The sequence below is a fragment of the Notolepis coatsorum genome (assembly GCF_963971535.1).
Source record: "Notolepis coatsorum genome assembly, chromosome: 7".
In the NCBI taxonomy this organism is placed as follows: domain Eukaryota; kingdom Metazoa; phylum Chordata; class Actinopteri; order Aulopiformes; family Paralepididae; genus Notolepis; species Notolepis coatsorum.
This window is the reverse complement of record NC_140171.1, coordinates 160,136,736-160,159,166: the sequence shown is the minus strand read 5'-3', so window position 1 is coordinate 160,159,166 and position 22,431 is coordinate 160,136,736. Positions and strand designations below refer to the sequence as shown.

At 47.3% G+C, this 22,431-nt stretch overlaps 1 protein-coding gene across 1 annotated transcript in view; it reads right to left on the bottom strand.

The window, feature by feature from the left end:
* The window catches only part of LOC311231828 (E3 ubiquitin-protein ligase SMURF2-like), a 208,372-nt gene that overhangs the window by 65,012 nt on the left and 120,929 nt on the right, over positions 1 to 22,431 (bottom strand). The window contains exons 10-11 of the mRNA XM_084318450.1: positions 18,792 to 18,950; positions 17,788 to 17,853 (exon numbers count right to left, since the gene is read on the bottom strand). Of these exons, the coding sequence (XP_084174576.1) occupies positions 17,788 to 17,853; positions 18,792 to 18,950 (225 nt within the window). The remainder of the gene's footprint in view (positions 1 to 17,787; positions 17,854 to 18,791; positions 18,951 to 22,431) is intronic.

Here is a 22,431-nt window from a genome sequence, read left to right as displayed (position 1 = left end):
CGAGCAGAGAGGGAACAACTCCAGACGAGCAGAGAGGGAACAACTCCAGACGAGCAGAGAGGGAACAACTCCAGACGAGCAGAGAGGGAACAACTCCAGACGAGGAGAGAGACAGAGAGGGAACAACTCCAGACGAGCAGAGAGACAGAGAGGGAACAACTCCAGACGAGCAGAGAGACAGAGAGGGAACAACTCCAGACGAGCAGAGAGACGGAGAGGGAACAACTCCAGACGAGCAGAGAGACAGAGAGGGAACAACTCCAGACGAGGTAGAGAGGCAGAGAGGGAACAACTCCAGACGAGCAGAGAGACAGAGAGGGAACAACTCCAGACGAGGAGAGAGACAGAGAGGGAACAACTCCAGACGAGGAGAGAGACAGAGAGGGAACAACTCCAGACGAGGAGAGAGACAGAGAGGGAACAACTCCAGACGAGGAGAGAGACAGAGAGGGAACAACTCCAGACGAGGAGAGAGGGAACAACTCCAGACGAGCAGAGAGGGAACAACTCCAGACGAGGCAGAGAGGGAACAACTCCAGACGAGCAGAGAGGGAACAACTCCAGACGAGGAAGAGAGGCAGAGAGGGAACAACTCCAGACGAGCAGAGAGGGAACAACTCCAGACGAGGAGAGAGACAGAGAGGGAACAACTCCAGACGAGGAGAGAGGGAACAACTCCAGACGAGCAGAGAGGGAACAACTCCAGACGAGGAGAGAGACAGAGAGGGAACAACTCCAGACGAGGAGAGAGACAGAGAGGGAACAACTCCAGACGAGCAGAGAGGGAACAACTCCAGACGAGCAGAGAGACAGAGAGGGAACAACTCCAGACGAGCAGAGAGTAGGGTGACCAGGTGTCCCCCTTTTGGTTGTACTGTCCCACCATTTGACCAAATGTCCCGCGTCCCTCATATTGAGAGGATGTCCCTCTTTTCGAAGCCAAAAAAAACATGCTTCTAAAAGCCCCTCCCTACAGACAGTAAACGTAGCAACCCGCCTCTTGTCCACACACATTGCTCTGATTGGTTATAGTACTTTAGCGTGCTGCTTGCCTGCTTGTGACGTGACTGAGACTGAGTCGTGACGCTACCTCATATTGCAAATATGATGGGTCAAAAAAAACACAACAACATTACAAGCAAACTAGTTCAAGATGGAAAGCAGTAAAAAGAAACGGACCTGCAGTTACAACCAAGACTGGCAAACAACACATGACTGGGTGAGGCAGATGGCAGGCAATCTGCAGCAGGCTTTCTGTGTTTTGTGTCATAGTTCGTTTTCAATTGCGCATGGAGGAGAATACAACTTGAAGCGCCACAGTGGACGTGAGTCTCACTTGAAAGTGGCTCACCAAAAAGAAACATCCAGATCTATGGATACGTTTCTTTTTAAACCAAACAATGATAGCCAGACGGACAAGGTCACTGCAGCTGAGATAACAAGTGTCTATCACACAGTACAACACTCCCATTCATACAGGTCAGCCGACTGTGGTAACCTTTAACCTTTGATTTAAATCTATTCGGTGAAGACCATGGCAGTTATTCTAATATAGAAACACAATTTATTTGTATTATTATTTTTGTATTATACTACACTGTTTTCCCTAGTTCTGTGTTAACAGGGAATATCAAACACAAGACATTCCTGTCAAGTGATGACGTTTGAATATTTAAAACAGATGTTAGGTGGTATTTAATTTGTATTTATTTTGATTTAACCTTTAACCTTTGATTTAAATCTATTCAGTGAAGACCATGGCAGTTATTCTAATAAATTTTTTTACATTATCTATCTGTCCCACTTTGTCCCACTTTGTCCCACCAAAATCGTACTGTTGTCCCACTTTGTCCCACCAAAATCTTACTGTTGTCCCACTTTTGGACTTTTTGCATCTGGTCACCCTAGCAGAGAGGGAACAACTCCAGACGAGCAGAGAGACAGAGAGGGAACAACTCCAGACGAGGTAGAGAGGCAGAGAGGGAACAACTCCAGACGAGCAGAGAGACAGAGAGGGAACAACTCCAGACGAGGTAGAGAGGCAGAGAGGGAACAACTCCAGACGAGGAGAGAGACAGAGAGGGAACAACTCCAGACGAGGAGAGAGACAGAGAGGGAACAACTCCAGACGAGGAGAGAGACAGAGAGGGAACAACTCCAGACGAGGAGAGAGACAGAGAGGGAACAACTCCAGACGAGGAGAGAGGGAACAACTCCAGACGAGCAGAGAGGGAACAACTCCAGACGAGGCAGAGAGGGAACAACTCCAGACGAGCAGAGAGACAGAGAGGGAACAACTCCAGACGAGCAGAGAGGGAACAACTCCAGACGAGGAAGAGAGGCAGAGAGGGAACAACTCCAGACGAGCAGAGAGGGAACAACTCCAGACGAGCAGAGAGGGAACAACTCCAGACGAGGAGAGAGGCAGAGAGGGAACAACTCCAGACGAGCAGAGAGGGAACAACTCCAGACGAGCAGAGAGACAGAGAGGGAACAACTCCAGACGAGGAGAGAGACAGAGAGGGAACAACTCCAGACGAGGAGAGAGGCAGAGAGGGAACAACTCCAGACGAGGAGAGAGGGAACAACTCCAGACGAGGAGAGAGGGAACAACTCCAGACGAGGAGAGAGACAGAGAGGGAACAACTCCAGACGAGCAGAGAGGGAACAACTCCAGACGAGCAGAGAGACAGAGAGGGAACAACTCCAGACGAGGAGAGAGACAGAGAGGGAACAACTCCAGACGAGCAGAGAGGGAACAACTCCAGACGAGGAGAGAGGGAACAACTCCAGACGAGGAGAGAGGGAACAACTCCAGACGAGGAGAGAGACAGAGAGGGAACAACTCCAGACGAGGAGAGAGACAGAGAGGGAACAACTCCAGACGAGAAGAGAGGCAGAGAGGGAACAACTCCAGACGAGCAGAGAGGGAACAACTCCAGACGAGCAGAGAGGGAACAACTCCAGACGAGGTAGAGAGGGAACAACTCCAGACGAGGAGAGAGGGAACAACTCCAGACGAGCAGAGAGACAGAGAGGGAACAACTCCAGACGAGCAGAGAGGGAACAACTCCAGACGAGGAGAGAGGGAACAACTCCAGACGAGGAGAGAGGGAACAACTCCAGACGAGGTAGAGAGGGAACAACTCCAGACGAGGAGAGAGGGAACAACTCCAGACGAGGTAGAGAGGGAACAACTCCAGACGAGGAGAGAGGGAACAACTCCAGACGAGGAGAGAGACAGAGAGGGAACAACTCCAGACGAGCAGAGAGGGAACAACTCCAGACGAGGAGAGAGGGAACAACTCCAGACGAGGAGAGAGGGAACAACTCCAGACGAGCAGAGAGGCAGAGAGGGAACAACTCCAGACGAGCAGAGAGGCAGAGAGGGAACAACTCCAGACGAGCAGAGAGACAGAGAGGGAACAACTCCAGACGAGGAGAGAGGGAACAACTCCAGACGAGGAGAGAGGGAACAACTCCAGACGAGGAGAGAGGCAGAGAGGGAACAACTCCAGACGAACAGAGAGAGGGAACAACTCCAGACGAGGAGAGAGGGAACAACTCCAGACGAGGTAGAGAGGGAACAACTCCAGACGAGGAGAGAGACAGAGAGGGAACAACTCCAGACGAGGTAGAGAGGGAACAACTCCAGACGAGGAGAGAGGCAGAGAGGGAACAACTCCAGACGAGCAGAGAGACAGAGAGGGAACAACTCCAGACGAGCAGAGGGAACAACTCCAGACGAGCAGAGGGAACAACTCCAGACGAGCAGAGAGGCAGAGAGGGAACAACTCCAGACGAACAGAGAGGCAGAGAGGGAACAACTCCAGACGAGCAGAGAGGCAGAGAGGGAACAACTCCAGACGAGCAGAGAGACAGAGAGGGAACAACTCCAGACGAGGAGAGAGGCAGAGAGGGAACAACTCCAGACGAGGAGAGAGACAGAGAGGGAACAACTCCAGACGAGGAGAGAGACAGAGAGGGAACAACTCCAGACGAGGAGAGAGACAGAGAGGGAACAACTCCAGACGAGGAGAGAGGCAGAGAGGGAACAACTCCAGACGAGGAGAGAGGCAGAGAGGGAACAACTCCAGACGAGGAGAGAGGCAGAGAGGGAACAACTCCAGACGAGGCAGAGAGACAGAGAGGGAACAACTCCAGACGAGCAGAGAGGGAACAACTCCAGACGAGCAGAGAGGGAACAACTCCAGACGAGGAGAGAGGGAACAACTCCAGACGAGCAGAGAGGGAACAACTCCAGACGAGGAGAGAGGGAACAACTCCAGACGAGCAGAGAGGGAACAACTCCAGACGAGGAGAGAGGGAACAACTCCAGACGAGCAGAGAGACAGAGAGGGAACAACTCCAGACGAGCAGAGAGGCAGAGAGGGAACAACTCCAGACGAGCAGAGAGGGAACAACTCCAGACGAGGAGAGAGGGAACAACTCCAGACGAACAGAGAGGCAGAGAGGGAACAACTCCAGACGAACAGAGAGGCAGAGAGGGAACAACTCCAGACGAGGAGAGAGACAGAGAGGGAACAACTCCAGACGAGGAGAGAGGCAGAGAGGGAACAACTCCAGACGAGGAGAGAGGCAGAGAGGGAACAACTCCAGACGAGGAGAGAGGCAGAGAGGGAACAACTCCAGACGAACAGAGAGGCAGAGAGGGAACAACTCCAGACGAGGAGAGAGGGAACAACTCCAGACGAGGAGAGAGGGAACAACTCCAGACGAGCAGAGAGACAGAGAGGGAACAACTCCAGACGAGCAGAGAGACAGAGAGGGAACAACTCCAGACGAGCAGAGAGACAGAGAGGGAACAACTCCAGACGAGCAGAGAGGCAGAGAGGGAACAACTCCAGACGAGGTAGAGAGGGAACAACTCCAGACGAGGTAGAGAGGCAGAGAGGGAACAACTCCAGACGAGGAAGACGGCCCTGAGACTAAATGGAATGAGTCGCTTCTGGCCCGGAGGCTGAAGAAACATATAATAAAGCATAATTTGAGCCCTCCGCACCCCCAACCCCCTCCTTCCGAGGGCATAGTGTAATTAAATGTACGTTTCCACATCATTTTTCGTCTCTGGTTTCCCAAAACGGGACGCGCTTGGCATATTTGACTGTAAATATAGAAAATACAAGCGCAGCATAGTCGAAAGTCTGCCTTGGTGAAGGAGGGGGGGGGGACATGCCATGAGAGCTACAGTGCGGTGAAATACGACCATCAGGGAGAAAGACTAACTTTCAAATTCACAATTTAGGAGCCAGAGGGGCGGCTAAGTGGCGCAGTGGGCAAGGCGCTCGCCACTAATGCAGGAGATGCTGGGTTCGAGCCTCCCACACGTTACTCCTCGCCGCTGAGAGATCGCGCTGTGCAGGTGAAAAGATGAGACAGCTGCCTCCTCGTGTACCGGAGGGGACACGTGATGCAAGGCTTCTATCCTCACTACAGCCGACCAGTGGGAGGCATGGTCTAGCAACGTTTGAGACAGGGGAGGGGAGAATTTAAGGGAGAATTGGCGATACGAAATTGGGGTGGGAGAACATTTTTAAAATAAGGAGAAAAGGTGGATAAAAAAAAACAATTTAGGAGCCAGAGGATTTTATTATTGTTATTGCAAAGTAGAGCGAGAGAGAAGGAGGCTCCCAGACCTGGACCTGCAGACAGACAGACAGGCCTCCATGTTGGCTCAGACCTGCAGTCAGACAGACAGGCCTCCATGTTGGCTCAGACCTGCAGACAGACAGACAGGCCTCCATGTTGGCTCAGACCTGCAGTCAGACAGACAGGCCTCCATGTTGGCTCAGACCTGCAGACAGACAGACAGGCCTCCATGTTGGCTCAGACCTGCAGTCAGACAGACAGGCCTCCATGTTGGCTCAGACCTGCAGTCAGACAGACAGGCCTCCATGTTGGCTCAGACCTGCAGTCAGACAGACAGGCCTCCATGTTGGCTCAGACCTGCAGTCAGACAGACAGGCCTCCATGTTGGCTCAGACCTGCAGTCAGACAGACAGGCCTCCATGTTGGCTCAGACCTGCAGTCAGACAGACAGGCCTCCATGTTGGCTCAGACCTGCAGTCAGACAGACAGGCCTCCATGTTGGCTCAGACCTGCAGACAGACAGACAGGCCTCCATGTTGGCTCAGACCTGCAGTCAGACAGACAGGCCTCCATGTTGGCTCAGACCTGCAGTCAGACAGACAGGCCTCCATGTTGGCTCAGACCTGCAGTCAGACAGACAGGCCTCCATGTTGGCTCAGACCTGCAGTCAGACAGACAGGCCTCCATGTTGGCTCAGACCTGCAGTCAGACAGACAGGCCTCCATGTTGGCTCAGACCTGCAGTCAGACAGACAGGCCTCCATGTTGGCTCAGACCTGCAGTCAGACAGACAGGCCTCCATGTTGGCTCAGACCTGCAGTCAGACAGACAGGCCTCCATGTTGGCTCAGACCTGCAGTCAGACAGACAGCCAGGCCTCCATGTTGGCTCAGACCTGCAGTCAGACAGACAGACAGGCCTCCATGTTGGCTCAGACCTGCAGACAGTCAGTCAGACAGACAGGCCTCCATGTTGGCTCAGACCTGCAGTCAGACAGACAGGCCTCCATGTTGGCTCAGACCTGCAGTCAGACAGACAGACAGACAGGCCTCCATGTTGGCTCAGACCTGCAGTCAAACAGACAGGCCTCCATGTTGGCTGATTGATTGATTGAATTTATTTGACAATCAAAATGACATACAATACCGGTACACACATGTACAGCCATCACATATAATCTAAAATCGTCGAGGATTAAAACACAATAAAACCTTACGGTTTATTTCCATTGTGGTCCTCACAATGGACAAGATGACTAGTATCCACCATGCACAAATAAGACATAATACAATACAAAATAAATGCAATAACACAAACAAAACACAAAGTCTACAGCACACCCCCATATATCATCATCCTACGTGACTAAGCCATTTCTTCATCTCTTTTTGAAAAATTCCTTCTGAGACAATAATTTTTATGGACACTGGCAGTTTGTTCCACTCATAGGCTGCAGAGTACCGAAAGGTATTTTTCCCAATTGAGCTACTGAAAATGCACAGTTTGATATCAGTTAAACTGCCCCTCGTTGCATAGGAGTGGGTGTCCCTAAAGCACATAAAATAATTTGAGAGATATGAGGGGACCCTATTATACATTATTTTATGGGTAAGGCCCAACTTGATTTGAATAACCCGTTTTTCCACTGGGAGCCAATTAAGTTGATTAAATATGGCTACATCCAGGTGAGTGCGGGTATGAAGCTTTAACACTACTCTAATCAATTTGTTTTGGGCAGTCTGACATTTATTTCTAATTTTCTGGGGTGCACTACTGTACCAGAAGGAGGCAGCGTAGTCAAAATGACTCTGTATCAGGGCACCTGACAACATCCTAAGTGTTTTTCTATCCAACATATCTGACTTACGTGCTAGGAATTTGGTCCTTTGGCTTATCCTAGCCAGGGCTTTCAAGGCCATAGCCTCCCCTGCGAGACATTCGTCCAAGGTGCATCCTAAATATATTACCGAATCATTACCAGCAATGGCCGACTCTCCTGTCTGGATCTTCAGCCCTGGGGACCTTCGCAGCTTTATTTTGGATCCAAAAAGTATGGCCTCAGTTTTACCAAGGTGGAGAGACAGCTTATTGTCGGCCAGCCATGTTCCCACACTCTGAAGCTCCTTACTTAAGGTCTTCTCTACCTCTCCTAGGTCTTTGTGAGACACAAGAATGGCAGAATCATCGGCGTATAAAAACAGGTCAGACATACAGGCAGATTTCATGTCATTAATATATAATAAAAAAAATAGTGGCCCTAGCACACTCCCTTGAGGCACCCCACAGCTAACATTCTTGGGGGAGGAAAAGGTACCATTTATATCGACCATTTGGGTCCTTCCCGAAAGGTAGGAGTTTACCCATTCAATTGACAACCTGCTGAAGCCTATGGCCTTTCATTTCATTAGCAGGATGCCATGGTCGACCGTAACAAAGGCCTTTTGGAGGTCGAGCAAGACCGTGTCAACCTCTTTTCTGATGCGGTCCGTTAAATAGAGGCATGTTTCCGTAGAGTGGGATCGTCTAAAACCTGACTGAAGTTCGAATAATATTGTTAAAAATGCATTAATCTGCTCGTGAATAATATTTTCCATGGCCTTGGATAGAACACTTAAAACTGAAATTGGTCTGTAGTTACCCTTTTCAGATGTTTTTCCCTTCTTATGGAGGGGGATGACTCTAGTACTTTTAAAATCAGAAGGTACCTTGCCGCGTTCTATGGAGAGATTAATGATATGAGTTACCACAGGTGAAATGCACTCAGCTGCATCCCTTAAGAACCTGGCCGGTATATTATCGAGACCTGTGGCTTTGTTGTCTTTTAATTCATTTAGCCCCTTGAGAACAGTACTCTCCATTACTAGGGGTGGGAATCACCAGTTTCATCATGATACGATACGATATCGATTCTTTGGACAACGATACGATATTTGCCGATATCACAAAGTCTCTCACGATACAATACGATTAGATTAGATTCAGGTGCCTGCAATCGATATGAGATGATATCATATGCCCATTTAACACAATCAGTAACATTTAGATCAACTAAAAAAAGGTAACGAAAATATCATTTGACATTTGTATTTTTGAGCTCTTCCAGACATTTAAAGGAAAATCAATCTATTGTTTTTAATACAAATAGACCTCCTGTTCACTGTAAAGTGCCACGTTTTGATATATTGAGCTTTAAACTTTAAGCTCCATTTTTTGGAACTCAAAACTCACAACCTAAAACCCCTCCCTACCTCCCTCTCCCAAACCGTTCCTACAACAATTTGTTGATGTTGCATGATCATGAATAGGCCTACATTTATTATGTATTATATTGTTTACGTTTAAATAACATTTAAACATCAAACTCCTCTGACCTCATCTGGTCTTTCCAAAGACGCGCGCACACACACACACAGAAAGGGAGAATGCTATGCTGTAACGTCTACACACACGGAGCTACTGCTGTTGTTCTTGGGCGGATATGAGACTCGCCACAGGATTTTCAAAATAAGAGTATCGATATGAATCGATCTTATTACATTGCATCGATCCGATTCGATCGTTGATAATTACATCGATGTATCGATCTGGATCGATGTATCGTCCCAGCCCTATCCATTACCCTGCTAAAATGAAAGGAGTTGGCTTGAAGCCCTTGTTGACGATAAAAACTCTGAACATGTGATGCACCATATGTGCCAGAGTGGCAAGGGAGCTCTTTAACCAGGTTGCTTGCCACAGAAGCATTCTGCCACTTCCACCTTATCAGATATGGTAGAACCTTTTATATCCAGGCTAAAGCTGCTGGGTTTTGTTTAAATTTTTTTGCTATAACCCAACTCTTTCAGGGATTTCCACAGCTTGCGTGAATCATTTTTATGTTCTACTAGCTTTTCACACATAAAGGATTTCTTAGCAAGTTTTATTGTCCTGTTCACTTCATTTCAATTTTTTTAAACTCATTAAAAGTTGTCTCATCCCTAGTTTTCTTAAAATTAAAACTTAAATTCCTTAACTTAATCAACTTTAAAATCTCATCAGTTACCCATGGCTCTGTATGTTGTTTGATTCTAATTATCTTAAATAGGGCCAAACTATCTACTATTTAAAAAAAAAGCTGATTTGAAGTTGACCCATGCCTTGTCGACATCAACACAATTCAGAACATTAGACCAATCTACTTTGGTCATATTCTCAATGAGAGAGTATTTACTATACTTTTTCAGCTATCTAATTTTGACTGAGTTATGGCAATTAAAAACATTTTTCTGTATCTTTCTGGTGGCGAAAATCATAGAGTGGTCACTGAGGCTATAATCAACCACGCCACTGTTGATAATCCTACTCCTGTCGGACACCAGAATAAGGTCTATAATAGTTTGGGTTGTGGTTGTGACTCTCGTGGGATCTCTTATTATCTGAAGATCAAACATTCTGCAGAAATTAACAAAGGCTTTAAAGATTGCAGTGTCTTTCTTGATAATGTCCGTGTTCAGATCTCCTAGAATGATAACCTCTGCCTTAGAAAAACCTTCACCGTTTGAACATACCTCTTCTAGTAGCTCATAAAAATGGTTTTGGTTGGGTGGACGATAACACGCTCCCAATAAAATAGGCTTACTCCTAGGAAGAGTAATATCCAACCACACCGCCTCAATCAACTCATTATTTAGGTCCGTTCTTACATTAAAAACCAAATCTGCCTTAACATAAACACAGACCTGGCTCACACCTGCACAGTCAGACAGGCCTCCATGCTGGCTCAGACCTGCACAGTCAGACAGGCCTCCATGTTGGCTCAGACCTGCACAGTCAGACAGGCCTCCATGCTGGCTCAGACCTGCACAGTCAGACAGGCCTCCATGCTGGCTCAGACCTGCACAGTCAGACAGGCCTCCATGTTGGCTCAGACCTGCACAGTCAGACAGGCCTCCATGCTGGCTCAGACCTGCACAGTCAGACAGGCCTCCATGCTGGCTCAGACCTGGACCATGTTCACCATGTTTGCGGACCCATCGTATATATTCTATATTATAGCTCTGGAGACAATAGTATGGCTCATTTGACAGACACATAGTCCAACACTGACAAACCAGTTCATTTCTACATACTTTTGTTTGTGCGCTATTCCACGCTAAACATCGTCCCTTTTCAAAATAATCCAGTATTTTTTTCTAGATCGTGAGATATGACATGTTAGATGCATATGCGCTAATCGTTCGGGTTGCTCGCCTGAAACCTATATTATTTCCAAATCAAAAAGGTATATATACTATATATAGATGTTTCTTCACAAAGTCATCAAGGGGGGGGGGGGGGGGGGGTCATTTTACGAAGTGCGATAGTCACCAAAAACCTGTTACAAATGTAGCTTTCAAATCCACCCTTCTTTGTGACATCAAGGAGTACCCAGGAGTAGTACTATGCAGAGGGAGTTTCACGTGAGTGAGACTTCACGTTTGTTCTCGTCAGTTTGAATGGAAGACACGTTGTACATTAGCAGGACGGTAAGAAGCATTTTGTATGAAAGTATTCTGTACTTCTGTATGACAACTATTAAAGAAACTTGAAACTTGATTAGCAGAGCCAAGGGATTATTTTGTGCTGCCCCACGCTTTTTAAGGTATGAGCAGGCTAAACACCTTTTTTGTTGGTAAATCTATTCCATAATTTCCGACCTACAAATGATTGTCCTATATTTTGTGTAGACGTACTTGATATGGTTGGACCTAAGTGCAGATATCTGGACTGGCTGTGACTTCCGGTATGAGAGCAGACGGGTAACACACGTGCGATAGAGCTCCTGGTCAAATGAGCGAAAAAACGGATAAAAAAAAGACCCGAAAAGTAATTAAAAATGAAAATGCACACGAGAAGTAAGGAAGAGACAACGATTGTGAAGGAAATAGAAATGGAGAACATACGAGAAGGAGAGAATCTGAAGAAACAGAGTTCCCGAAGCGAAGCCGAGAAAAGACAGGCGGAAGAAGGGGGAGGTACCGCTGAGGCAGACACAGGAATGCCAGGATGGGCCGTGGTCATGCAGGCCGGGATACTGGAGAACATAACAGCGGCGATAAAACTGAACACGGACACGATAAGGAATGATATTGGGAAGCTACGGGAGGAATTGAGGAAGGAACAGGAGGACTTCAGAGGTGAAATGAATACAGAACTCAAAAGGGTGGAGGAGAAGATGGCGGAACAGGACAGAAACGTGACCGAGTTACAGACTAGGACGGCACACGCGGAGGAATGGAACACGGAGATACACGAGGTATTAACATGTGTGATTCAGAAACAAGAACAGATGGAGACAAAGATGTCAGACATGGAGGGGAGGTCACGGAGAAATAACATCAGAATATGGGGACTGAAAGAAGGAGTCGAAGGGGAATCGGTGACCCTATATGTGGAAAAGCTTATCAAAGAACAACTGAAGGAAACGGGACTGGAAAAAATGGAGATACAGAGGGCCCACAGGGCGTTGGCTCCGAGACCACAACCGGACAGACCTCCGAGGGCGGTGATTATTAACTTTCTGAGATTCGAGGTTAAGGAATTGGTACTCAGAACCGCGTGGACCAAGAAGATTGAAATTGAAGGGAAAAGACTATCATTTGATCACGATTACTCGACAGCGGTAGCGATAACACGCAGGTCCTACGCGGGACTGAAGAAAACTCTGAAAGAAAACGGAATGAGATTCCAGTCACCCATGACCTCGCTAAGGATTCACTGGGAGGAAGGGGCGGCGACGTACGCGACGGCACGAGAAGCGGAGCGAGAGATGAGACGACGAGGGATGCGGATGACGGAGGACGGAGAAGGAAGGAGGCGGGAGGACCAGACGCGGAGCTTGCAGCAGAGATTGGAGGGAGCCCGCAGGTGGATCAGAGTGGGAGACCGAAACAGGAGAGAGGAGAAGGCCGAGGTGAAACGTGACGGAGCGAGGACGGAGACGGATGAGGAGGCCAGAGACGGAGAGGAGGCGAGAGGAGGCGAACGGATGAGTACACGCACAAGAGATTGAAAAAAACTATTCAAATAGAGACAAAGTATAGAAACTGAAATAACATATGCATAAGCACACATTCCCAGGTAGAGGCAGGATATAGAAATGAACGTAACGTATACATGGACACATAATACACAAGCTGATGGAGGAAATAAATGGAAATATAACTAGGTTTGATAGGCAAGACACAGAACATACTGAAACAGATACATAGACACACGCTGTGAGTAACACAGTTGGGAGGGATTAAGGGGATAAATGGACATCACATAGAAAATAGAGGAGAGGAAAAGAAAGTAAAAAGGGATACACGGGAGACACCGCACACGGATATGGGAGGAAGGAGGGACAATGAAACATATGAGTCACATTGAGAGGGACCAAGAAAAGAGGGTCTTTGATCAAAAGGAAGGACAGAGCGCTTTTGACCAGGAGCTCGAAAGCAAAAAAAAAACAGTAAGAAAGCTGGACAAATATGACGAGCGATTGGGGGCAAGGGTTTCAAACCCCCAAGCCGTCAGGAGGGGGCCCCTCGCTAGGAGGGCAATTACCCCTCACCCACCAGCAGGGGACAGGGGGGGACACAGGGACCCCCGAACGCCTTGGGAGCACTTTATGTAAAGTTTATGTTTTTTATTTATGTTAATCATTATATGTATTCGGTGAAGAGAGCGGAGGCTCCAACCGGAGGGAGGAATGAGTGTGACATGGGGGAGGACTGACAGACGAAAGAAGAAGAAAGATGACAAGGGTTAAAGGTATAAAAATGATGTCGTTAAACGTTAATGGAATGAATAATGCGATAAAAAGGGGCAAAGTGATGTTGAAATGTAAAAAAAGTGAGATGGAAGTGATTTTTCTGCAGGAGACACATTTGGTAGCACAGGGTCATGAGAAACTGAAGAGATTTGGATATGAAAATGCATACTATAGTTCCTTTGAACAAAACCCGAGGAGAGGAGTAATCACGTTAATCAAAAACACAGTCAAATTTGAATTGATCAAGGAAGTAAGAGACAAGGAGGGAAGGTTTGTTCTGGTGAAGGGGAAAATAGAGGGCCAAATGGTTACGTTAGTAAATGTTTATGCACCCCCAGAGAGTGAGAGGGATTTATATGAGACCATTTTTGATATGATAGTGATGGAACTAGAAGGGATATTGATATGTACGGGAGATTTTAACGTAGTACTGAATCACGACCTAGACACCACGAGTACTAGAAAAGGACGGGCACCCATCAGTAGATATGTGAATATTCAGATGACGGAAATGGGAATTACAGACGTTTGGAGGGGGATGCACGCCATGGACAGGGAATACACACATTACTCGCACCCACACGTGACATATGCGAGAATAGACTACTTTTTGATGACGACGGGGGACAGTTACAGGGCACGGGAGAGCAGTATAGGAGTGGCGGACATATCGGATCACAGTGCCATATATCTGACAGTAGATCTAGAAGGGAGACGGAGGAACACGACTTGGAGACTAAATGTAGGAATATTAAATAACAAGGGGGTGGTGAGTCAGATCAAGGAGGAGATAGCCAGATATAAGGAAGAAAATGACAACGGGGCGGTAGACCCGAACATTCTATGGGACACACTGAAGGTAGTGATAAGGGGGAAATTGATGGAAAAAACAGCAATGCTGAAGAAGGCCAGAACGGAGACATATCACAATCTGATAGGGAAGCTGAAGAAGCTAGAGGGGAGACACCAGATATCAAAAGAACAGGAAACGCTCGGAGAAATCAAAGAAGTAAAGGCCAGGATAAATAGGGAATTATTGACAGAAATAGAAAAGAAAGCGAGGTTCATGAAACAAACGTACTATGAAGGGGGACCAAAAGCGACCAGACTGTTGGCTAGGAGAATTAGAACGCAACAGAAGTTGAACACGATACACACAATAAGGGATACAAAGACTAATGAAATATTGAGGGACCCAGCTGAAATAGAGAGGACATTTAGAGAATACTATGAGAAATTATACACACAGCCAAAAGCAGCAGGAAATAGAAACATATCTGGAGAAGCTAGAGTTACCATCGATAGGGAAAGAACAGAATGAAGAATTAAATAAAATAATTACGGAACAAGAACTGGAAGAGGCAATTAGTAGAGCTAAAAACAACAAGTCTCCGGGGAGCGACGGATTCCCATCGGAATTCTACAAGACATTTAGAACTGAATTAGCACCCATGTTAGGGGCGGCGTTCAGACACACGATGGAAGAGGGGAAAATGCCCCCCTCGTGGAAGGAAGCCATAATCACCACGATACCGAAGGAAGGGAAGGATAGGGAATTATGTAGTAGTTTCAGACCTGTGTCCATACTTAACGTAGATTACAAGATGTATACATCGATAATATCAAAAAGATTTGAGACGTTTATGCCAGACATTATAGATGAAGATCAAACTGGATTTATTAAAGGGAGACAGACACAGGACAACGTGAGAAAGACATTACACATAGTAGAGGAGATACAAAAACAAGGGGGTAGCGCGGTACTGATTAGCCTAGATGCAGAAAAAGCGTTCGATAGTGTGAGCTGGACATTTTTATATAAAACATTGATGAGGTTCGGACTGAACGGGAGGGCGATGAAGATGATCAAGGCGCTATATCAAGAACCGACAGCGAGGGTTAAGGTGAATGGCAGCTTGACGGATAGAATCAGATTAGAGAGGGCTACCAGACAGGGATGTTGTCTCTCACCGACGCTCTTCGCCGTTTTCATAGAACCACTGGCACAACTGATCAGACAGACCGAGGACATCAAGGGAGTAAGGATAAAGGGAACGGAATATAAACTAGGCCTATTTGCAGACGACGTGATAGTATACATGAGGCAACCAGAAAAGAGCTTCCCGGCACTGATGGATCTACTGAAGGAATATGGCCACTACTCAGGATACAAACTAAACGTGACAAAGACACAGACCTTAGCATGGAACTATACTCCAACGACGGAAATTAGAGAACAGTACGGGATAAGATGGGACATGGACAAGATTAAATACTTAGGGGTGAACATCACGAGAGGGGTGGAGAAACTGTTTGAGGCGAATTATACACAGATAAATCAGAACATCAAGAGAGACTTAGAGAGATGGACAGTAATGCCCTTGGACTTCAATTCAAGAATAGAGGTCATTAAAATGAACATACTATCAAGGTTACTGTACCTATTCCAGTCACTACCGATACAAATACCACAGAATCAATTCAGGGAGTGGGACAGACTGATATCGAGGTTCATATGGGCGGGGAGAAGACCACGGGTCAGATATAAAACACTACAACTACCAAAGGAAGAGGGAGGGATGGCAGTACCCAGCCTACAAGATTATTACTATGCAGCACAACTGAGAGCAGTGACGTGCTGGTGTAATGACAGATATGAGGCAAGATGGAAAGACATTGAAAAAGAAGGGGAGGGATACAAGGTACAAGCTCTGGTGGGAGATAGGGAACAATTTAAAGAAAAAGAGGGACTATTAGATCCAATCACCAAATGCACCTTGACCATATGGAACAGAGTAGTAAAAACACACAAATTGGAGAAGCAGTCAGGGGTCCTGAGATGGGTAGCACATGACAAGAGATTCAAACCAGGGAGGTTAGACCATGGATTCAGAAGGTGGGAGAGGGGGGGGGGCAACAGCGATATGCAAAATGATAGAGAAGGGAGAAATGCAGACACTACAAAAATTAAAGGAGAAATTTGGACTAGAAAACAGGGACCACTTCAGATATCTACAGGTTAGAGACTACTACAACAAAGAAATAAGGGGGGCCAAAGACGAGGAACAGAATGGAATAATAAAGATGATAGTATGGGCATACGAAGGGGGGCAAGGAAGAGTAATATCAGCAATATACCGGGCTATAATGACCAGCAAGGGACACACGACCGATTATATAAGGGAGAAATGGGAGAGAGAACTAGAGATAGGAATAACAGGGAAGGAATGGGGGAACATATGCGAGGTACAACATTCAACAACAGGATCGAGAATATGGAAAGAATTTGGATGGAAAAACATAATCAGATTCTTTATAACCCCAGAGCTGAAGGGAAAATATGCACCAACACAAAAAGCATGCTGGAGGATGTGTGGGAAGGAGGGGGCAAATCACACGCACATATTCTGGGGATGTCAGAAGCTGAAGGGGTATTGGGAGGAGATAGGGGAAGCAATGATCAGAATATTAGGATACGGGCTACCACAAACAGGACTGGTGCTTTACTTAGGAGACCTGACACACGAGGGAATACAAGGGGGGGACAAATATTTAATAAAGATAATGTTGATAGCGGCCAGAAAAGCAATAACGAGACTGTGGTACAAGGAAGACCCACCGACAATAGCAAAATGGGTAGGAATAGTGGAAGAAATACAGGATATGGAAAGGATAACACACATGCTGAGGTTACAGGAAGAGAAATTTGGGGAAAGATGGGGAAAGTGGGAGGATTATAAAAGGAACGAGAACGACATCACAGAGGAAGAACCAAATGCAACACAAGAAGGCGAAGGGTAAAGGAGGAAAGATGTTCAAGGAGGGTCTATGAACCCATGTCACACACCTGTGCTTTAGTTAGTATTTTCTATTTTGTTTTTGGGATATTACAATTGCTGAATGCTTTTATACCTTATTATTTAGGTCTGTTTAACGGTGTGATATTAAATATTCAGGGATGAGGTGGTTTGTGTATGGGTGAACCAAAAGGCAAAGTGAAAGTTAATAAACAAGAGAAAAAAAAAGAAAGGACGAAGGATAAGGGAAGAAAGAAGCTCAAGGAGGGTCTCTGGACCCAGATCACACATACAAGCCTTAGTCAGCATTTATCATCTTTGAGTAGGAATCACCTGTTTATACCTGTTTAAGGGAGATACACAATCAGCCTTTGTATCAAATACCTAGAAAACAACAGTAGGGGAACCAGACAACTAACCATGATACCCATGTAAATATTTATGTGCACTGTTTTTTCTTTTTGTTTTTATTGTGATGCTAGTTTCTTTATTTTTTATTATTTATTTTTTGTAAGTGCTGTCTGTCTAAAAACTGTTAATAAAAATTTTAAGTTTAAAAAAAAAAAAAAATGCAGATATCTGTGTGAGTGTGTCTCTGGGAAGGTTACCTGAGGTTAGAGTTCTGGCTCTCGATAGCCACACGGGAGCCGTTTGGACTGGGGCTGGGGCTGGGGCTGAGAGAGAGAGAGACAGAGACAGAGAGAGAGAGAGAGAGAGAGAGAGAGAGAGAGAGAGAGAGAGAGAGAGAGAGAGAGAGAGAGAGAGAGAGAGAGAGAGAGAGAGAGAGAGAGAGAGAGAGAGAAGAGAGAGAGAGAGAGAGAGAGAGAGAGAGAGAGAGAGAGAGAGAGAGGAGAGAGAGAGAGAGAGAGAGAGAGAGAGAGAGAGAGAGAGAGAGAGAGAGAGAGGAGAGAGAGAGAGAGAGAGAGAGAGAGAGAGAGAGAGAAAGAGAGAGAAAGAGAGAGACGAAAGAAGGGGGATATACAGATTACAGAAGGAAGGACAACACAAACAAACAAAATTGGAAAGGGAGGGAGGGGAGAAAAATGACTAATGAGAGGTTACAAAAACTATTATTTGTTATTTGCATTTTTGTCCCCAAATGAGGCGATTGGTTGACCCTAAACCCAACAGGCTGATGCTCATACAGCACAGGGGAACGTGACCAGATGTAGGACTATGTGTTTAGGTGGCGAGGTAACCGTGACCAGATGTAGGACTATGTGTTTAGGTGGCGAGGTAACGTGACCAGATGTAGGACTATGTGTTTAGGTGGCGAGGTAACGTGACCAGATGTAGGACTATGTGTTTAGGTGGCGAGGTAACGTGACCAGATGTAGGACCATGTGTTTAGGTGGCGAGGTAACGTGACCAGATGTAGGACTATGTGTTTAGGTGGCGAGGGTACCGTGACCAGATGTAGGACTATGTGTTTAGGTGGCGAGGTACCGTGACCAGATGTAGGACTATGTGTTTAGGTGGCGAGGTAACGTGACCAGATGTAGGACTATGTGTTTAGGTGGCGAGGTAACGTGACCAGATGTAGGACTATGTGTTTAGGTGCGAGGTAACGTGACCAGATGTAGGACTATGTGTTTAGGTGGCGAGGTCTCACTTGAGGACCAGGTGGAGGTTGGCGGAGAGCCGCGGGTCGGTGAACTGCGTGGTCCGGTGGTTGTGGTCGACAAAGTAGACGCGGCCGGTGGCCGTGTTCCTGATCTCCCAGCCGGGCGGCAGAGGACCCAGCTCCTCACAGTTCACGTTGCTCAGGTCCCTGGAAACAGAGGAATTCACTTCATTCATTTATTTAATACTATTCATCTACTTACACTGCTCCCTGTGGGGAGACGATGGTATTACAGATTTACAGGGCAGCTCTACCCCACAGGGCAGCTCTACCCCACAGGGCAGCTCTACCCCACAGTGCAGCTCTACCCCACAGTGCAGCTCTACCCCACAGTGCAGCTCTACCCCACGGTGCAGCTCTACCCCACAGTGCAGCTCTACCCCACAGTGCAGCTCTACCCCACAGTGCAGCTCTACCCCACGGTGCAGCTCTACCCCACAGTGCAGCTCTACCCCACAGTGCAGCTCTACCCCACAGTTGCAGCTCTACCCCACAGTGCAGCTCTACCCCACAGGCAGCTCTACCCCACAGGGCAGCTCTACCCCACGGTGCAGCTCTACCCACAGTGCAGCTCTACCCCACAGTGCAGCTCTACCCCACAGGGCAGCTCTACCCCACAGTGCAGCTCTACCCCACGGTGCAGCTCTACCCCACAGTGCAGCTCTACCCACAGTGCAGCTCTACCCCACAGGGCAGCTCTACCCCACAGTGCAGCTCTACCCCACAGGGCAGCTCTACCCCACAGTGCAGCTCAACCCCACAGGGCAGCTCTACCCCACAGTGCAGCTCTACCCCACAGTGCAGCTCTACCCACAGTGCAGCTCTACCCCACAGTGCAGCTCTACCCCACAGGGCAGCTCTACCCCACGGTGCAGCTCTACCCCACGGTGCAGCTCTACCCCACGGTGCAGCTCTACCCCACAGTGCAGCTCTACCCCACAGTGCAGCTCTACCCCACAGTGCAGCTCTACCCACAGTGCAGCTCTACCCCACAGCTCTACCCCACAGCTCTACCCCACAGGGCAGCTCTACCCCACAGCTCTACCCCACAGCTCTACCCCACAGTGCAGCTCTACCCACAGCTCTACCCCACAGGGCAGCTCTACCCCACAGCTCTACCCCACAGGGCAGCTTCTACCCCACAGTGCAGCTCTACCCCACAGTGCAGCTCTACCCCACAGGGCAGCTCTACCCCACAGGGCAGCTCTACCCCACAGTGCAGCTCTACCCCACGGTGCAGCTCTACCCCACAGCTCTACCCACAGTGCAGCTCTACCCCACAGGGCAGCTCTACCCACAGTGCAGCTCTACCCCACAGTGCAGCTCTACCCCACAGCTCTACCCCACAGTGCAGCTCTACCCCACAGGGCAGCTCTACCCCACAGTGCAGCTCTACCCCACAGTGCAGCTCTACCCCACAGTGCAGCTCTACCCCACAGTGCAGCTCTACCCCACAGCTCTACCCCACAGGGCAGCTCTACCCCACAGCCTCTACCCCACAGTGCCAGCTCTACCCACAGGGCAGCTCTACCCCACAGTGCAGCTCTACCCCACAGTGCAGCTCTACCCCACAGGGCAGCTCTACCCCACAGTGCAGCTCTACCCCACAGTGCAGCTCTACCCCACAGCTCTACCCCACAGCTCTACCCCACAGGGCAGCTCTACCCCACAGCTCTACCCACAGGGCAGCTCTACCCCACAGTGCAGCTCTACCCCACGGTGCAGCGATGGGAACAGCTAGGGTGGTCGTCAAGCTGGACCGCGTACTCAAATGATTACTCAAGTCCAAATTGTCAACCAGGTATGCAATCACCAATGCACCACTGGTCCCTACATACCAAGAACATGCAAATGGACCTTGTAGAAGTGGAGCAATCTTCAATTTACTTAGGCATGTATTTTTAGGCAGATTTTCAGAAAATAGGGCTCGGGTTTAAGAGGTTAAACCAGTTTATTAGAGTTCATATACCTTCTCTTAACTCATTGACCGCCAGGGATTGGCTGTATCCTGTGGTAGCTACTGCCACGCTGTAAACGATGGGAGTTAGTCACCTTGTTGTAGAGCTAAATCTGTATTCTATATTATAGCCATGGATACAATAATATAGTCATTTGACATTGAGTTTTCTTCCGGTCAAGATGCAAGAAAGAGATAATTTTTGCATCCATACGTTCCCGTGTTATACCGTGGTGAATATAAGTATGGTTATAGAGCAGTCTAGGGTAATTCATGAAATGCTTAGTTATGGCAGTATACGTCGATTCCACTATACACTTTGCCATGTCTTGCCTGTACACGCTACTATCCCAAAATCAAATCTAGATCACAGCTGTTATGTTCCATCATGAATGCATGAAAGGGGGGGGGGGGGGCGTTTCTGATTATTTGATTGTCACTAACGGCATTCGCATTGAACACTAAAAACGGTTTATCAGCCCGATCGCTATGAAAAGCATTGCAGGATCAAGCTAGAATTGACGTCAAATCGCCCTTACCTGTGGCCGGGAGTTAATCCAAAAATAATATTCCAATTGTTTGATCGCCATCTGGTATATTCAATGTCCATTTGCTCGATGCATAATCCACCATAACATATGGATCGGGCATATTTGACGGGCTTCAATGTAACCGGCAGAACCGTTCGTCTTGCCCGACAAGGAAAAATGTAACCCGAAACCCTTGGCCATCCCACAGCCCAGGATACAATTTTAGAAAGGGTGCCCGATACCGCCGTCTAGCGTGAAGCGGCCGGTATTGCACCTAGGCATTCTCAATGCGATTCCCAATGTTAACCCCTCAGTGGGCCTGTAATGAATAGAAATATCGAATAAAAGAAATTACGATCAAATAACGAGTACCGTACTTTTTCGGACTATAAGCCCGCAGCTTTTCCCCCCATTTTTCGACCCTGCGGCTTATATAACGGTGCGGCTTATATGTGGACAAAACCCGAAAATCAAAATATTGCTTTTTATATTCTCTGTAGAGGTGGGAACTTAAAGCTCAATATAAGAACGGCCATGCACCACCACCACAGAATCGAGAGAGCAATCAATCTGTCAATCCTTTCTGTGTCCGGGCCGGGTGAGGTTGTCCTGTGTTGAGTCAAATTAAGCCGCAGGCTCCACTCCTTACATATGGTAATTAAAACATTAAAACACATGCGGCTTATAGTCCAGTGCGGCTTATATATGTACACATCATTCAATTTAGCTGCTGCGGCTTATAGTCAGGTGCGGCTTATAGTGTGAAAAGTACGGTATACTCATTGTTGGCGTTCAACGATTGGTGGCCAATAACGAGTATAATCAGTGTCAGTGAATGAGTTAAAGGAACCACCCCCAACTTTTTGGGAAATTAGCTTATTTGCCATCTACCCTGGAGTTAGACAAGCAGATGCATGTACATACCCTTTTCTTCTCTGTTCATGCATTAGCTTAGGGAACAGCCCCGCACCGTTAGCCTAGCTTAGCGTCATTCACTGGAAGTAGGTGTGCCAGTGTAGTAGTGTTGTAAAAAATATAAATGTTTCGATACATATCGATTCTGAATATTTAAAACAGTTTCAATATTAATTTCCTGCAATATCGATACTTTCTGCACTATCGATTTTCAAAACCTTTTTTT